Source organism: Sinohyriopsis cumingii, chromosome 3 (genome assembly GCF_028554795.1).
Source record: "Sinohyriopsis cumingii isolate HCF-2022 chromosome 3, ASM2855479v2, whole genome shotgun sequence".
Classification (NCBI taxonomy): Eukaryota; Metazoa; Mollusca; class Bivalvia; order Unionida; family Unionidae; genus Sinohyriopsis; species Sinohyriopsis cumingii.
The window spans coordinates 113,068,357-113,087,848 of NC_142963.1; the positions used below are offsets into that span (position 1 = coordinate 113,068,357).

A 19,492-nucleotide genomic window follows, 5' to 3' on the forward strand; every position below is an offset into this window, starting at 1 on the left:
CAATTTCCAGCATTCCATTTCTTGTTATTAGATGAGTTATGGCCCCTGAATGCCCAATCTCTCTAAACTTTGGTTGTTCAATAAAAGTTTTTCTTTTCAATGTGCTGCCAAGTGAACTACAGTAAACTGGACCTTTTTTCACATTCCCATTGCTAATACCTCTAATATCAGTACATTGACAAAGCATATATTATATTTACATGTAAAGGTTAAGAGGAAAGCTAACAAAAAGGCAAGAGATCTGTCTAGAATTTTCTGTAATCATTTTGTTCACAAACAATTAAAATTCTGACAAAAGATTAGAATCTGACTGACAATGACAGTCATATGTTAAGTGTTGTCTGGCTAAATATTAGGAGATTCAGGCACCATCACGATAAAGTAATCAAATAAGGCTAAAAAGTGTTTTCGTACAGATAAGCCTGGAGACAAATATTTCCTGAGTTTGGTTTACTGCAATGAGATCAATAAATACCAATTGGTATTTTACAGTGCAGAAAGGAACAATAGTCGCTAATAAGAAAGACAATGATTTACAGATTTAACCTCAAAACATGGCCACAAGGCTGTGTTGACTACTCAGTATTGAATTCTGCATCTACACCATATCTAAACATTCCATGTACAAGAAATCATCAAAAACAAAAGAATGCATTGGAAGAGAATACTGATGCTGTAAAAAAGAAAAATGATGTTTTTAACAATTCAGATTATCCATGTTGTATCATAGCAGATTCATTGACACCTGACTATATAGCACAAAGTCTTACGAACGTTTGTTAAAAATACAATTTTGTGATGTTGATTCACACATCCAGTCAGCAGTCTGTTTGAATTTAAAATACACATTACTCAAGTAACACAAGAATAATATCATCAGTTTGTTAACTGACCTGCAAAATCTTTGCATCATTCATTTAATTATAACATAAATCTTCCACAAAAACATTGTTGAACTGAAGTAAAAAGATCATTCTATATAAACCAATGATAAGATAACCAGATTTATAATATGCACAAAATTTAAACATCAGCCATACTTTCAAATGCATAATCACAAAGAATTCATCCTTTCCAGATACAACTTGCCATCTCCAATATACAGTCTTGGAAGTCTTCGGCTCAGACTTGTACACACTTCATATGTGATTGTTTTTAATTCACTAGCCACTTTTGTTGTGGAATTAGGAGATGTGAAATCATCTTGCAGGATGTAATAGTCTTGACATGCTACGTCCTCTTGTAACTTTACAGTTATGGCATCCATTGATACTCTGCCAATGACAGGACATGGCGTACCTGTACAAAACATAAAGTTGGGAATGTTTTGTTCAGAATTTGCTTCAGTAGTATAATAATATGCAGATGTTTTTTGCCTGTTTTATTTCCTCACTTTGTCAATGAACATTGGAAAAACCTTGGTATCTTAGTGTTCTGTATGTAGAAGTTTTAGAGTTCTTACATTTGAACCAAATGTGTTAGGGTATGGTTAGTAATGGCATTGATTCGGCAACCAGAAGGTTCATGGTGGGGTGGGGTGAGGATTACAGTTTGTAGAAAAGACATCTAATGTATATTATCTAATGTTGTTTATCATTCCACTAATTGTACTAATCCCTGTATACCTTGATTTATTAAAATAATCTTCTATCCCAATAATTGTAAGCTTTACATATTTAATTCTTTAAGAAAACTAGGACAACTTGAAAATTTGATCTAAATTCAGCAAATACTTAAAGAGATATCAAAATTCAGAGTTGCTATGTATTCAGCATTGTTGTAGCCCAGCTTGTCAGTTTGTGCTCTCATGTACTTACCTGTGTGTTAACGCTCACACTCGGCAACAGAGCGTACACCTACTATTGGTCATAGGTAAAACAGAACTGAAGTGATTGAAATGATGTAACTATTATTAGCACTTTGATAAGGGAAGTTTATGACTCAAGCATATGACAAATAAGATGTGAATAAGTTACTTTTGGAATTAGATTATTGACAGCAGATTTGCTGTTGGTAGATTGTGGTTGATATCAGTATTATGTAAATTTTATTTACCATATATTGTTGTGATCAGTCCCTTTCCAGATAGAAGTCTGTTATACCCATCAGCATATCCCACAGGAAATGTAGCTACTATTTCCTCATTCTTGCACCTGCAGGAAAAATGATATTTACCCAGTGGTTTACAGGGAGTCATTACAACCTATCAAGGGAAAACAATACAGTTACAGTGTATCATTAGTTTTACATTTCTATATTTTATGTGCCAAACTATAGACTGACTCTACATCCCCGTTTGTTTGTACCCCCCTACTGATTTCAAAAACGAGAACGTTTAATGTGATAAAAAGTGCTAGGGTATGGTGATAAAAAGTGCACAGACTAAGTCAATTTAATCATTGATTTATAAGTTCTAACCTGACTGACCAGAATGGCACTAATGCTGGCATCCCCTGCACCATTTCATGCTTAATGGACTTTCCATACTAACATAGCGCCATATTGCATACACTATAGGCTAGTTTATTTCCATCAGACAACATAATGACGTAGTTCATCCTGTTCGGCAACTGCTGAATAATTGCGTAAATTATATAATGCTGAGAGTTTGGAATTATATCCCTCTGCATATATGAACATAGAAATCAAACCACTTGTTAAATCCACGTGAAGAGCAAATTTGTAGTTGTCATTATTTTCCTTTGCTTGATTCGACATTGTAAATATCAGAAGCAGATGACTTATGTATGTACATCTGTAGTCGTGATGCACCCCTTTGCTGAAAATGGACTTGTCCAGAAACTGGAAATGGATCTGAGCATGTCCATCTATTACACTGAAAACTTCCGTTAAGCATGAAACGTGCATAAGATGACGGTGTTAGGGCCATTCTACTAGAGTCAGGTTAGAAACTATAAATCAATGAATTAATTGACTAAGTTCCTTGCACTTTTTATCACATTAAAGGTTTTCATTATTTAAATTTAAACAGATAGAGTAAATGAATGAAAGGGTAAATACAGACAGGTTTAGTACATTGGCAGAAGTAAACTACTTTCCAAAACTTGAAACCCTAGGTTAAAATCACCATGTTACAATAAGGTGAGGTCTAAGGTCTCCAACAAAAAGTTAGTGTTTAATTTTCTTTTCTCTCTTGCTCATTTTCTTCAAGGTGGTTTTCTAACATCATGACCATTTTCTACCATGCCATCCTTTGCATACTGAAATAACTAATTTGAAACTTAGGGAAAATGCACTTTTATTTCATATGAAGGAAATTTATAAAACACTAAAATAATATCTATCATTTCTTCACATTCGTTATGGAAGACCAAGTTCTATAGATTTAGTGGTTGCTCCAAACCCTCTATTGAATGAGTAAACCCAACAAACAATAAACATTCTATTGGAACCATTTCCAAATCCACCAAATTAACTAACAGATAAAAATGTTTAAAAGTATGTGCAAAAGCATGATATATGATGTACAAGAATATATGTGGACTAATGGTCATGTTTATACAGAGGTACTTACTCATAAGTTTGGTCATAGCCCACTACCCGTCCTGGTTCCAGAGTCTTGATAAGTGTTGGCCTGGCTAGCCAAGCCAGGGTGGGCCTCAATCCCAACTCCTCATACTGGGCAATTGTACTAGGCATGTTGTCTAAGTAGTGGAGAAAACAGCATGTTAATAGTGTAGTGTATTGTCATGAGTCATGATTTAATAGATCATTTGCTGATCAGTTGTAATTAGCTTGTAATAAAGACCAGTCTGGTTTTAAAAAGTCAAAAGCAATGGTAAGGCAAAAATATTGGCTGCCATCTTGCAACCATATTGAGATGGGCTTGTCAGAGGAAGACTTCTTATGATGTCTAGTTCTAGGTGAAAATGGCTCCATTCAGTCATCCAATGTGGCCACCACATTGGTCATCTTGAAAATCTTGTTATTGCCACTCCTGAATGGATGGTGATATTAACATTCAGTATGGACAACATGGCATCCATCTTTAAAATCGTGTTACCGCTATTCCTCTTAAATATAAAGTCATATTCACATGGAGTTTTCACTAACAGACTAATTATATCTAGATGAGCCTGAATGAAAATTGTGCCAGTTGTGCTCAAATATGGCTGCCATTACAAACATATTGAGTATCCCGTCGCTAATTCTCCAGAATGGATGGTCATATCTTTTTAGGTTTTCACCAAAAGTTTTCTAATAGTATCCAGTTTGTCCTGAATGAAAATGGTGCAGATCTTAATCCAGTAAGGCTGTCACAGTGGATAATTTAATAATCATATTGCTCAAATTATCAGAAATGGTTTCAACAATTGGCAGTTAGCAAGATGAAATGGTATCATCTTGAAGTCCTGGAAATTCTTTTCAAACAGTAGACTGTCAGCCCTAGAAGAAGGACAGTAGACTGTCAGCCTAGAAGAAGGACATTAGACTGTCATCCCTGAAGAAGGTAATGCCTAAATGAATGCAGGAGCAGTCTCTTCAACCTGTTGGGGAGATGTAGCCGCCCCCAGTCCCTGACAGGTTTTGTTATCCTTGTAACTCGTCAGAGGTAAAAATTCTGGTTTGACAGAAAATATTCAAAACTAAAAGGCTTTAGATTGCTTTGCAAATGATGCTAACTGGCCATCAGATATGGCTGCCATTCAAAAAGGTACAAAACTTTGAATGGCTTCATCCAAAAGTTTCTTAATAGTATTTGACCAATTTGACATCGTTCTAGCTTGAAGGGTTTTCACATTACTAAGGTTAGAAAATCATTTACACAACCTTGTCCAAAATAGGGCCTTACAAAATTTTACCAACTTTGTTTGAAATTATCCTGACATAGAAACTTTCAATATTGGACAAATTATGCTGTGTGCCATCAGATATGTATGAAGACATAAAAACTGGAGAAATCTTTATTTAAAAAAAAGACTTTCCACAATATATTCAATCAACATTATTTGAAGAAATTCACACTGTAAGCAATAACATTTCTTTGCCTACTGTTCTTTAACCATGAGGCAGATGTCAGTGAGGTGATCAATATTAGGTTCACTTGGGTCTCTTGTTTTTCTTAGCAACTCTACAAATTTGTGATTGAAATATGCTGGCCAAACATGAATGGCCAGAACAGTGATGCCAAAAAATATGTTGGAAATCTAGTGAAATACCTAGGGGTTGGCCATAAATGGCAATCCCAGGTCTGATGAAGTCCAGATCAACACCAAAACCTCGAATTATTCCAGCGGAATTGGCTGCGTGAAGTTTTATTCCATGTTTTCTGAAATATATGGATATCTAATAAGCACTGGAAAACAAGAACAAAAACATATTCGCCATCAAATACATTATCCAATCACGTGAAAGTTTGGATTTACTTTACATGCCACCTCCAAAATCGAGCCCTACCAGAGATTATAGACAAAGGGAAGTAACTCTTACAGATTACCGCCACTAACCCCTCGAAGTGGTGCTCCGTAAACAGGGTATTGTAAGTTTTAACGACTGCAACTGTCAGCAGGCATGAGAGAATCCGTGGATGTTTTTCTTATTCTGTTAGCCATCTGTTACGACTTTAGATCTTAAAGCTATGTAACATAAAGAAGTGAAACCAACAAGTTCATAGTGAAAATCATACATACTGAAGCATGCAATCTATATTCCAAGCAAAAGTGTTGATAGGTGACGAAAACGCTGGTTTCAGAAAAGAATACAGTGCTATAGATAATATTCGTTTTACACATACTAGTATCGAAATATCTTCGAAATCCCAATGGCAGATTCTGTTGTAGATTTTGAGGAAACATTTTATAAAATAAATAGATAGACGTTATGGCAAAAATTTAAAGCAAAATTAAACAAATTGAACCCAAAAAAACTATAGTAATTAAAATATACCCATCTATAAAGTTTTTCTTCAAATTTTCATTTGCTATATGCTGAGGTCATTTCCATGTGAATTTCGTAAAAACTTAATTGTATTTCCTCAGAGTTTGTTCAAATCAAATGATTATAAAAAAAAAAATGTTTCTTTAATAGAACTGTTAATACTTTTTTGTTTCTGGCATGAAATGACTATCTTAGATCCTACATTTACACCATCTAAGACTGTATAAATCGATATCGGTTTCCGATATGACCATGATTGTCTTCTTGCAAAAGTAAATTAATATGCCAACAAGTTCACTGAATATTTACAATTCAGTACTGTACCATGCTCATTTACGTAGATACAGTAGCAATATTTTCAAGTACTGTACCATGCTCATTTACGTAGATACAGTAGCAATATTTTCAAGTAAAGTGATGATGACTGTTGTTTAAAATTTTTTGTATAATAATATGAAATATCCAGTACAAAATAACCACTTGTGGCAGAGACATATTTAACACACGTCTCTGCTCGTGGGTACAAATTAAACTAGACAAAATTAATAAAAATGTTTTAAGGACGTAGACATGAGAATGTGTGTGTGTGTGTTTGTGTGTGTGTGTGTGTGTGTGTTCGATTCAGGAGCGTTACTGACTCAGAAATCTTCATGGAACTGCTCAGCCAGTTTTCACTTTAAATTCATGCATGGAAAATTATTTGAAATCACGCTTAAATGTTTGTGAAAAAAAGTGCAGTTGGAACTGAATATTTGACTGCTGAAGTGTGTACAGAAGTTGAGTCGAAACTTTATGAGAAACTTACATTAGTATTCAGTGTGTGTTATTTCATTGTCTTTCATTACTGGAATAAATGCACGTCCTTGAATCTTGCATAATTCCTTCCTTACTTAGAATTCTGCCTAATCTGCTTGAATTCAAAAGGATGTCTATGCTAATTGTACATATTTGATTATTTCAGTCCATTTTTGAAGTTTATTATATCGCATAGTTGGCTCTCCTGTTATTTCTTCTCTCATTTGATACACGAGACCAGTGGTCAACAACATTTTTGTGCCTAGAAGCACATTTGAGAGTTTATGAAAGAGTGACGAGCACTGAATACTGCTACTTACAAACTCTGATATGCCTTTGCATACGTATTGCGTTGACGTACATTGCGCAGCTTTTAATCTTGATGTACGTTCCCTACTCGTATTCCGGCCTTCATCATTCATTATTACTTCTTTCCGTACAAACATTTAATTTTGATTACTAAATTTAGGAGCCTAAAACACGAGCACCCAAGCGAAACTTTGGTTTGCGCCATGGCGCCTGCGGTCACTGCGTTGGTGATCACTGAACTAGGTACTAGCTTTTTTAGAATAAATCTAATTAAAATCAGATCTTCCCTGTCATACATGAAGATATGACAGCGACCGCTTAGGGATCGTGTTTTGGTGATATAATCGCAAATTTTATCAACCAATCAGATGAAGTCTAATATCTTCGCTTTTGGAGACAGAACACTGTCGATGAAGAGCATGAATGTGTACCGAACCGTTTGATTAACTTTCAGATATTTGAAAGCTGCATTTCCATTGGCTAATTCGAAGGGCACCAGAACATGATCCTTAAGCGGTCGTCGTCAGATCTTCATTTAGGACAGCGGAGATATGATTTTAATCAGATTGGTTTAGAATCGTCTCTTTGTCACCAGCGTTGTTCCTTCTTTAGCTTCGTCTAGTCCCTACTGCATTGAAAGCTGACATTTTTCAAATTGCCAGCAATCTGTTTAAGTTCATAAATGGTTAGTGGATCTTGCAGTTTTATGTTTTAGACTATATAGTGCTATTTTTGTGTGTGAGTATATATTAAACTACAACCATCGCTATCACCCCAAAGTTATTCAATTCTTCCTTCATCAGCCAAATTGTTACGCGATCTGTTCCGCCCATCAGCCAAGAATTCCCGTATGGTATGTTAGAAACCCGAAATTAGGGCGAATGAACTGGTCAGTTTTATCATTCCTACCTACTACGTATTAACGTAAATTGTATCTGATTAAATTAAATGAATTGTTAACTCACTTGCACTCTGTACCGTATGTCACGTGTCTATCAAGTACATCTGTCCATTTATATTCAGGAGATAAGTGGTCAAAGACTAGTAGAGCAAATAAATGGACCCGTATTGTTACGGATGTTTATATCATATACTATTTTATAATATAGATTTTATTTAAGTCATTTGGGTTAATGATATTTTAAAATTCTTTAATTCAGAGGCTGGCCTGTGCTATAGGAAGTTTACATGTACATGCTTTCTCCAAGGTTACTGCCAAGTTCAACCATGTCCACATCACGCGCTCTTGGGATTACATTTTTTTCTGTAGAGATGTTATGCATGCTATAGTTACTGACTGGTTCAATAATAAAAAGTCAGACCATGACTGTTTAGATATTTCACAATACAGAATAATTTAAATACCTGGAATCTTTTCTAGTGATTCATAATTGCTGATCCGATGCGTATATGGTGGCTATATCAATTAATTAAATACGCAGCATTTAATTCTTCAGTTATATTCAGTTTTGTGAGAGTCATGAGAGAAATTGTAATTTACTTATACTGTGAACGTTGCAATTACAGAATAGAAAACCATTTATTCTAAACAGATAATACTTGCTGGATTATAGAGAAATTATTAAAGGACTTGGATATTTATTTAATTCGTTGAATTTCCTCGAAACATTCAAGGACTTGAGTGATATTCGACTAACATTAGATTCATCTTGATATTAGGACATTTATTCCCTGTGGAGCTAGCACATAATAACACTAGAACCTTCATTCGAAATACCTTTGGATCGTTTCTAGATTACTGTGAAATTGATAGAACATTTAGAACAATTTATGAATTTGTCTAGTACTGTAACTTATTTTTAATTCTTTCACTTTGTTTGATTTTATATTTTAGGGAAATCAATTTATATTTAGGAAAAATTAATGCTTATTAAATTGTACCCGTGTCTTGGTACATCGTTTAAGCCCCTTGGACGTAACAGTAGTCACATATCCCCCTCTCTATCTCCTACCTCGCCACTTTCAATCTTTTAATCTTCTAGTGTGGTTTTTGTGGGGGTTTTAAATGCCCTTTTCTGGACTCCCGTTTTTTAAAACAAAAAAATGCCCATTTCTAGACTCCTGGATTTTTAAAATGCCCTTTTCTGGACTACAGTTTTTCTTAAATGCCATTTTCTGGACTCCAGGTTTTTTTAAAATGCCCTTTTATGGTCTTCAGGAAAAGTTTTGATAGGTTCCTATTATGCGACGATCGACTTTGAAAAGGAATCACCGTCTAATTATTTTAGATCGTGTAATGAAAACTATATAATAAAAAAAAAAAAACTAACCGTGTAGATTAATTATAATTTAGCGTTGGTAACACCATGAAGAATGTATAAATTGTGAGCTTGTACAAAATATGAGATCTTGCAAAATAAAATTGCTATCTGGAATATATTACCTATAGGGAGATGCTGCCTTGAGAAAGGTTTCCAGTTGTATTTTTGTAAAGTCTGGATCGTCCCAAGCTTGAGAGAAGTGAGTCATAATACTGTGTACATGAACTCCGTTCCCCAGACAGAACTGAAAAGAATTGCGCAGTTTGTAACATGTTTTACTTATCTTTAATCTATTGGAAAGATATGACAATATTAAAATGGTATATGGATTAAAGGTTAAAGCCTGATTAAGAATCATTGTTGATGAGATTTCCCTATGCTTGCATATACGCACGTCTTTGTATACTAAATCAACCAACCCACCGTTGGAATGACTATCATAAAAAGAGATCCATTTCAAGTGGCACATGCTTAAGGGTACTTTAAAGTAAGAATTTGATGCAGATAGCTCTTCCATCAACCGTATTCTCATGAGGACTATGCAGGTCTTTGAAGCAAATTTTTTTCATTGTAAGTAAATTTTATTGCTCCTGCAAATTTCTGCCATGTCATTTACAAGTCGGGTACAAAGTGGTCTTATTGTTATTCAAGAATCAATGGAATTAAACTTTTCTTTTTCTTTTGAGCCCCCCCCCCCCCATAAGGCCAATATGGTACTGCACAACATTTATCAGGCGTCGTGCGTCTCTCAAAAATTACCGTTTTAAACTTCTCTCAAGTTTGGTTAAAATCTGTTCATCTTGTTTAGTGAAGATTTTGTGTAAAGGTCTGTATATTTGTATTAACAATGGGCATATTTTATTGCAGGTCACCATAATTTGTATAAATCTGAAAGGTCTTCATGTCAATCTAGGTTGGCAAAGTTCTACTTAATGATTTTGGAGAAGATGATTAAAGTGTGTTTCCTATGTTAGTAACGGCATCCATATTTAATGGTGCGTCAGCATCATTGTAGAAAAAATGAAATGACTTCAAGCCAGTATGATTTCTGTGAAACTGTATTCAGCGGTTTTGGACAATATCTACAAATTTCAAAGCCCTTCATGCAAGGAAGCTCTGTGCCGAATTTGGTCATAATTATCCTGGTTGGTTCGAGAAAGCATCTTGGTAAAAAGATCTTTCAAATTTTGAGAACTAATTAATGCTGATCCACCATCATGTATGACCACCCTTACTAAAGAACAACATTAAAGAACGTCTTGTCAAAAACTCGAACAGAGTTTGAGCAACATAGACAGAACACATCTTGGCATGAAGTTGAACAACATAGATAGAACACATCTTGGCATGAAGTTGAACAGTCTAGATAGTACACATCTTGGCATGAAGTTGATCAACCTAGATAGAACACATCTTGGCATGAAGTTGAACAACCTAGATAGAACACATCATGGCATGAAGGTGAACAGTCTAGATAGTACACATCTTGGCATGAAATTAAACATCCTAGATAGAACACATCTTGGCATGAAGTTGAACAATCTAGATAGAACACATATTGGCATGAAGTTAAACAACCTACAGAGAACACATCTTGGCATGAGGTTGAACAATCTAGATAGAACACATCTTGGCATGTGGTTGAACAACCTATAAAGTAAACATATGGCATGAAGCTCTATCAAAATCACCATCACATATGGACACCATTACTAAAATAGATCAAGCCTTTCAAAGACTTCTCAACAAGGGTTAAACAGAAATTGACAAAATTTGACAGAATCGCGCCATAGAGGATTCTCAAATCAACACAAATAATGCTGACCTACCATCACATATGGCCACGGTTATTAACCATTACTAAATATTTAAAAAAAACACAAAACTTTTAACTACTTCTTCTCCAAACTGAACATTCGAAAATTATTTTGGGTAGCTAGGCCCATCCCGTTTTACCTCACCATTACGAAGGAAAACTGATGTTTCCCTTGTGCCGTACTTGTGCCGAAACGTGCAAACAAGACCAGTCTTGTCAGCATACACCAGCGCGCCTTGACGGGAACGTTGGTCAGCGTGGAATTGTTCAAAGCTCTTGACCTGGGATACCAACTGTTAGAAGTTGCATCTACATCGATCGTCCGGGTCAGCATCACCCTGACATTGAAGAAGATCGTTTAGGAGCCTGGACAGACGAACAAACCCGACCGGAAGATTTTAAGTTTCGCTAGTGGTGGTCCTAAAAATTACGGCTACGAATACCGGGACAAACAAGGAGAAGTGCACACGGAGTGTAATTGAAAGGACTGACTCTCAATTATCGCACCAGTTGATTGATAAACTTTGGGGTATTGAAAGAAGCATTGCAGTCTGGACAGGCTGGAAACTTTAAAGTGACCACCTACGAACCGCATAAGACTGTACGTTTACCCACTCACTAAATCGTCAGTCGACCCTTGGAAAAGCTGTATCAAATCGTGTACCAGAATCGAGTGCGTCTTCCCAATCACTTCACGTTACCGTATGGACATGTTGGTATAAAAAAAAATGATTCCAAGAGGATAGCCACCAGCACTACTTGTCACTAAATAAAACATGAAAGTGGTTCCTTTAAATGTCCACTAGAGACTGCTCACAAAGTACCTGCTCCCAAAATCAAAGTCCAAGAGAGATCGGGCATGTTACAGAGTTTACTGGATTTGTCCAAGCAAGAACTGTCCCATTTTAGTCCGTTGCGAACCCCTCCACGACGCGTGATGCCTGTCATCAAGCTGATACGACGTAAAGACAGTCAGTGGCGACGCGTTCCAGTATCAAAATGAAATGAGGCAAGAAATGGGCATCAGTGTTTTTGTGCTCCTGAACACCCAAAGATGCCACCCCCGAGAAAATATCCCTCTTCTAAACCCAAAGAAAGAAAAGGAAAGGACTGCCTCCTCGTTTAGTTAAACATGGGGACATGTTGTCCGTCCTGTCCAAAGCTTCTCCACCCATACGAAAAAACTCATTCAAACCGCCTCCAAAGATGTCATTGATACCGTGTGCGAATGTTGTTTGAACGTCTTGAAAGGCACGATACCTTTGTCTAATTACCAGAAACAATGCTTAGCCAAACATCGTCACGTTCTTCGCCAAATGGTTCAGAAGAAAATACCCATTTGTCAAAAGAAGATGTTGGTACAACGTGGAGGAATTTTGCCTCTGTTGTTAGGACCCATGCTGAAAGGAGCATTGGGAACGATGCTGGGAGTACTCGTGGGAGCAAGATAAAAAGGGACCAAAAAGATAAAAGACACTTCTGGAGTCCAAAAATCTCAGACGTAACCCTTGAAATTGAATGGAAGGACGAAAACTAGCTTTAGTGACTTACAAACGATGGATGGAATACCACCGTTGGCAAGAAGAACGGACCCCCCATTTGCCTCCCAATCCGAATTTGACCCAGATGTCCCAGTTACAACATTGCATCGTTGATGGATCGCCACGATTTGTCCGAAACAGAGAAATCGCAAAAGTACTGTCAACTCTTGCAACGACTGCAACCCCAAAGTAGCATCAGCGAAGAATGGGTGACTTATCAAAAAATGGAGAAGGTGTTAGCCAACATTTACTACGATCCATTCAATCCTACAGGTTACGGAGGAGTTCAGAAATTGTATCGTGCAGCCAAAACCCGTCTGAAAAGTCTCCGTTTACCTCAAGTGCAACGACGGTTACAAGAACAAGCCACCTACACTTTATATAAACCCATTCGACGAAAATTTAACAGAACTCGCACCCGAGTGGAGGGTATCAATCATCAATGGTAAGCCGATTTACCTGACGCCTCTCATTTGGTTACCTACAATCGTGGCTGCAAATATTTGTTTTGTGTCATCTACTTCTTTTCCAAATTTTCCTGGGTCGTGCCATTGACTTTCAAATCGAGCATTGAGTTAGTGCGAGCCCTCCAACTGGTGTTGAAACAAAGTGATCGTCACTCTCTTCGATGGCAAACCGACAAAGGCACCGAATTTATGAACCAAGCTTTCCGAAAAGAATAAAAGAAACGTGACATCCCTTTTTTTGTTCCACCGAGAATCCCGAAACTAAAGACGGCATCGTGGAACGTTTCCATCGCACTTTCAAAGAACGCATGTGGAAATATCTTACGCATCACCACACTCTCAAGTACAACGACATCTTACCGCACTTGGTCCAAGCGTACAACCAATCTTACCATCGAAGCACTGGACATGCTCCCCAAGAAGTGACTCCCGACAACAAAGTGCTCGCTTTCGAACGCCTGTTTGGTCCCTCCCTGACAGTGTTTGTCCCAGAGAAAAGTGGAGTGTTGGTAGTAGTAGATTGGGTGCGCAGCGTATACTGTCTATAAATTGGAAGACATGAACGGGGAAGTGTTAAAAGGAACGTTTTACTTGTCCGAGGACGACGTGTACGACATAGAAAGCATTCTCGGACGAAAAACCCGTAAAGTTTTGATTCTTGGATCGACGCTTCACACGTCATCAACTATAAAAAGAAGTGACCTTCATGCCCTTCCACACAACCTCAGCTACCGCTACCACTTCAGTGACCACTCCTTCACCCAGTTCTTCTCTGCAAGATCTACAAAAGCAGCCTTTGTGGGTGTGGTGTGGAGAACGTGTGCCTAAAACGCAAATATTCTTTTTCTGCAAATCTTTGTGGTGTATTGTGTCATCGGTGCAGCCATTGTCAATTTGAGTTTGCAACAAGGAGACAAACAATTGTGGACCATTTTATTGAGCAGTTTAATCGGTTATCTTCTTCCCAATCCTTCCCTGAAATACTCCTCGAACTGGAACAACGAGAATCTTGCTTCATGCGTCAGTCACCACCCCAAAAACAACAGCAACAACATTTTGGACACTCCTCTGACTTCGAGTGACCCCTCAAACAGCAGAACTCGAACCAAAACAATCAATTTTACTTGACGCTACCCAGTGACAGTTCCATGGAGGTGTTTCCCCACAATACTTTATGCTGTTACACGGCCAAATTAGCTCAGGCCATCCAATTAGATCACGAAGCCCATTGGGAAGTGGCTTTGGTGGAAATGATTCACCCGACACAAATCCAAAAGATCACTGAAAAGCAAAACACTTTTCACGTGGAAGTCCTGAACAGACAGTTGCAACAAGAGTTGATTGCCGAAGATATTTCTTTTTACAAAAACATAAAAACCTTCACTAGATAAAGCTACCTTAAGAAACTATAAAATGGAAATTTCAGCAGGCTATTATTTTAGCAGTCAACATTTGGTGGACACGATTGCCAGTATGTTCAATGCTCAGTTTGGAAACGCCTTGGACAAATTTAAAAAAAAGTGTCACCATTGAGTACCATAAAGTAGCTCGTCGCCTGCTGATGAAATTTCAGGATGCCAATACATTGTCCATTTCATTTTGTCCTCAATTATTAGACATTTTAGGAGGAGACATCATATGGGCCCCCAATTCCATAGACATTAGCAACAACGATCGATTTTATAAGTATTTTAAATCCCCTGATGAACTGAACCGATGACAATTTGATATTTGTGTATTTCGATGTGGTGGAGTACAACGCGGTGGGACACACCTCCGTACCGTTACTGCGTGTCATTCCTTTCAAAGTGGATTCTGCCACGAACACTGACGAGGAAGGTGGAAATAGCTATCACTTTCACCGCGAATTTGTACATCCTCATTATTTGCATGTCAGTAAGTCGTATTTCGACGCTCTCAACATTGCTATAAAAGGAGATCTGGGACAAAATAATCCATTTTCCAAAGGGAAAGTCACGGTGAAACTCCAATTTCGAAAAAACACTATTCTCTAACGACTTGTAAGTCATGTATTCTGTGTTACCAAGGCGTCGCTCAACAGAGAGGACATGGTGAAGGAGATATGTTGAAATGGGCCTTTCGTTCGTTGGCTCCTGTTTTGAAACCGATGGTGACACGATGATCGCATGCCTTAAAAGATGCTGCATTGACGCAAGGCAAAGAATTTCTCCAAAATGTCTTCATCGACAAACAAAACCCCAAAGAAGCTTTCTTGAGAGCTGGAAAAAATGTCTTGCTGCAAACAGGCAAAAACATTTTGGGCCGACTAGAAACGCCTATAAATGCCCTGAACGCTAATGAGTCAGGCATTCCTACTTCCCTAGTACCACAGCAATGACAAGGTAGAAAGAGACGACGAAGAAAACACTCCTTCAGAGGTATTCATACCCATAAAGCTAGAAAGACTAAGAAAAGAAGAACCGTCCAAAACTTAGACGTTTTTGATTATTAAATCATAAAGACAAAAAAAATTATGCGCCGAGAGTCTTGTGCCTGTTCCAAGTCAGAACTGGATCTGTTAACCATGCCGCCCACTATGATGACGATGAAAGAATCCCAATGGGTCGAATTTCACCCCGTCTCCTCTTTGACGGATTCAGCTCCCATCGAGATTGAAATCAAAATGCAACCCGAAGATTACATCGATCTGAACAGCAGTTACTTGTACCTGAAAGACAAAGTTCTAGATTAGGATGGAGGTGATATAGACGGCGATGAGAAATTAGCGCCCGTCAACAATTTCATGCATTCCTTGTTCAACGGAGTGGACTTGTACTTGAATAACAAACTAGTCAGCAGCAGCATGGATACTTATCCTTACCGTGCCTACCTGGAAAATCTCTTGACGTACGGAATATACGCCAAGAACACTCATCTAAATGCATGTGTGCTATGGGAACCTGACGATGCAACTAGTTTGACATAGTAGTGAAAGAGAATGATGGATTTGAAGAACGACGAAACAAAATCAAAGATGGGAAGAGTTTAGAACTGATGGATCGTTTACATTTGAACATGTGGTTGCAAGGGAAGTATTTGCTAAATGGTGTGGATGTCCGCCTGAGACTGAATTGTTGTAGCAGTGTCACTTTTCCATTTGATGGCTGATACTGCTGTCAATCCCAAAACCATCACCCAAGATGCCAGACTCTACGTGCGCCCCGTGGAAGTGTTACCTAAAGTGTGAAACTACACCAGTCACACTTTGAGTAGAACGACCCCTAAGTATCCGAGACGACGCGTGGAAGTGAAAACGTTCACCATCCCCAGGGTCAGCGATCCATGATCAAAGATCATCTGTTCCACGGACAGTTACCCAAACGTTTAATCCATGGTATCGTCGAGAATTCAGCCTTCAACGGAACCTTCAATAAAAAATCCTTTCAACTTTCAACACTTTGGCTTGTTCAAAATTGAAATCAGTCGCGATGGCAATACCTTGTGTACCAGACCCTTTGAACCTGACTTTAAAGAGAAGAATTACTTGAGATCGTACTTGTCCCTGTACGAAGCCACTGGACAGTTAGGAACCAACACCAGTCACTTTATTACGTACGACGAATATGCATGAGGCTATCCTTTGTGGGCTTTTGATTTCACACCAGACCAAGGCAGCGACGAGGGACATTTTCACCCTATAAAATCCGGTCAGATTCGTGTGGAAATTCAGTTTTAAAACCGAGAACCTGATGAAATGGTGAATGTCATCTTGTATGCCGAATTCGACAATACCATATAAATCAACAGTTTGAGAGAAGTAATTCTAGACTATTAGAAACTATGGAAGACTGTTATTCCTCTTTGAATAGTGGAGAATATTTGGAAATGTAATGGAAGGATACCGTGGAAGCAGAACACAAAAAAAGACAAAGACGAAAAGGACATAGTGATGACGTCCATATGGCCAGAACAAGAACAACATTTAGTCTGCTGTTTTGCGAAACACATGGCAGAATAAATTACAGAATTGATCAAGAAAGATTGCTATGGATGTCAAAACGATCACCCCAGTCAAATTATTCAACACGATAAATGTCTGATGCTGAGTCAAGAAGAAAATTTGGACGAGTACCTGGTCGAAGCATGGAGTCACATCTCGGAAGAAGCCGTATTGCATCAGTGGTATAAAGACTTGCGTGAACATTCCTTTCCTCCATTAATGACTCTAGAGATCCATCGCATTGAAGCTCTCTTGGCTCAGAGTGCAGAGACAAAACGAAGAAACGGTTACTTGTCAGACATTTCAAAGAGAAAGTCAGGATTGAATTGATCATTTATCATTACCTTTGAAGAAAAACAACACAAAAATGGATATACCTGGGAACTTTATTACCTTTTGAACCACAGTTTGTACACCGCTTCTTGGAATCCTGTCGTGTGTGCTAAAGATGAACTACCTCATCGCAAACCTCAAGACCATCAAGCTTATGTCATCAACACGGACGATAGTCATCTCCCAGGAATCCACTGAGTAGCCGTCTACTTTCCTAAAGAAGGTCGTGTGGAGTATTTCGATTCGTATGGATTGTCCCCTTTGGAAGACGATATCATCGACTTTATGAGAAGAAATGCTCAGACAACACGATTCATTAATGTGAATTACAAGGCACAGATTCCACGGTGTGTGGACAATATTGTGTGTATTTTCTTCATCAACGCAGTCTTGGATATTCTTTAGAACATTTAGTGACTTATTTTGATCGTCACTCATCTAGAAACGATGAGAAACTAGATCGATTGTTTTGTGACCATTATGGTTATCTTTTGTCTGTAGCTAGGAAACGTAGTGTACCTCAATGACCCAATGAATTCCAACAGTGGAAGTCTAACTTTAGTTCACAACGTTGTCAACCTTGTCCAGAATAGATTGTTATTTGAAGATATGTTTTTGTTTATTGAATTGTTAATTGAAGATTTGTTGATCATTGGTTGTTAGTTATTTGAATAAAAATGTTGTGTTTTGAAAAAAAGGCGTCTGTCGTTTGTTTGCCATTGTATCATGAACCATGCTCTTTGACGTCTCTCTATCCCTCAAATCAAACTATTCTAGCGTTCCGACTCTAAAACAGTGTATGGATGTTTTCTATTTTGTCCGCGATTGAACTATATAAAGCGGGGTAGTCTCCAGCCTGACCATCCATTATTGACTCATCCTCCTACGAAGATGTGTTCAAGACTAGCCAAGTTGAACGAAGCTTAAGTGAATTTACATCGTGTCAGGCAAAGCCTGATACCGAAGCCTGCAGAGATAGAGAATGTCAGAAGGTTGAAAGTAATTGAAGTGCTGATAAAAGAGTTCTTCAGAGAGGAAATAAAGAAGAAAGAAGAATGGACGGAGAAGTACAGACTTAAGAAGCAAAGAGAGAGAGAGAGAGAGAGAGAGAGAGAGAGAGAGAGAGAGAGAGAGAGAGCAGCAGCACCAGCAGCAGCAGGAACCAGACAGAGGTTTTGTCGACTGCCGTGTAGACACCAAAGAGTTCTCCTTCTCTTTCCGAAGAAGCAGACCCTATCCTGTGGGAAAGCCTACCACTAGACGGGTACGCAATCTTAGACAATAAAAGATTGCCATAGCACCTCGTCCACAAAAAAACACAGCCTTTTTCAGGGCTACCCAATACTCTAGAAAAGAGATACTAATTCAATTGCCAGTGGTATGTTAGTAAGTTAGAAAAAGAGAAGTGTGTCCATCAGCACTTCATTTCTTTATCTTTGTTGGAAGTGTCTATATAAACACTTCGTTTCCGTAGCTTGTCAAATTTTTAATTAATGTTTGCCAGTAAAAATGTGAGTTTTTCTTTTAAGCCCGCGCTATCCGTGTTTATTAGGGTATTGATATGGGCTATGTAAGTTTTGGTGACGGGATATTTTCCTTCACGTCCGTGCTTGACAAATATAAGGGGAAGGCAAGTCAGTCTGGCTACCCTTGTTGATTAGTCAACTACGAAGAATGAGCAGCAGACTAACGAAATTATTTGAGCTTCAATGGCATCTGGAGAGTGCCAGATGTCTCCAAGAGGATATAACTATGGAGTAGAATGAAGAAATGAAGTTGGAAGAGGAAATAAAGAAAAAATAAGAGATGGAGAAGGAGAAAGATATAATCCTCTTGATGACACCAATTTGTCATAGACTAATATCAAGAAAGAAAACACCGCCAGTGTTCACGGTGCCTCGTACAAAGGATTAGGATTGACATCCCCAGGTGTAAAGTATGTGATGAACTAGGAAACAGTAGTTTTGAAAAAAGCCCTTTTCAGGGCTAACCAAATATCTAGAAAAGAGACTATTCAAGTTGCCCATTTTATAAATGTGAAGTAGTATGATTATAACCACCCACTCCTTTACTGCTGTGATTGTGTGTGT

General features: G+C 37.9%; 1 protein-coding gene across 2 annotated transcripts in view; it reads right to left on the reverse strand.

The window, feature by feature from the left end:
- Positions 1-435: 435 nt before the first annotated feature.
- LOC149803603 (uncharacterized) overlaps positions 436-19,492 on the reverse strand; it is a 43,603-nt gene continuing 24,546 nt past the window's right edge. For both annotated transcript variants that reach the window (XM_089953352.1, XM_089953353.1), the window contains 5 exons: positions 9,407-9,528; positions 5,181-5,290; positions 3,536-3,665; positions 2,056-2,153; positions 436-1,299 (listed from right to left, as the gene is read on the reverse strand). In XM_089953352.1, the coding sequence (XP_089809478.1) occupies positions 1,055-1,299; positions 2,056-2,153; positions 3,536-3,665; positions 5,181-5,290; positions 9,407-9,528 (705 nt within the window). In that variant the 3' untranslated portion in view covers positions 436-1,054. The remainder of the gene's footprint in view (positions 1,300-2,055; positions 2,154-3,535; positions 3,666-5,180; positions 5,291-9,406; positions 9,529-19,492) is intronic.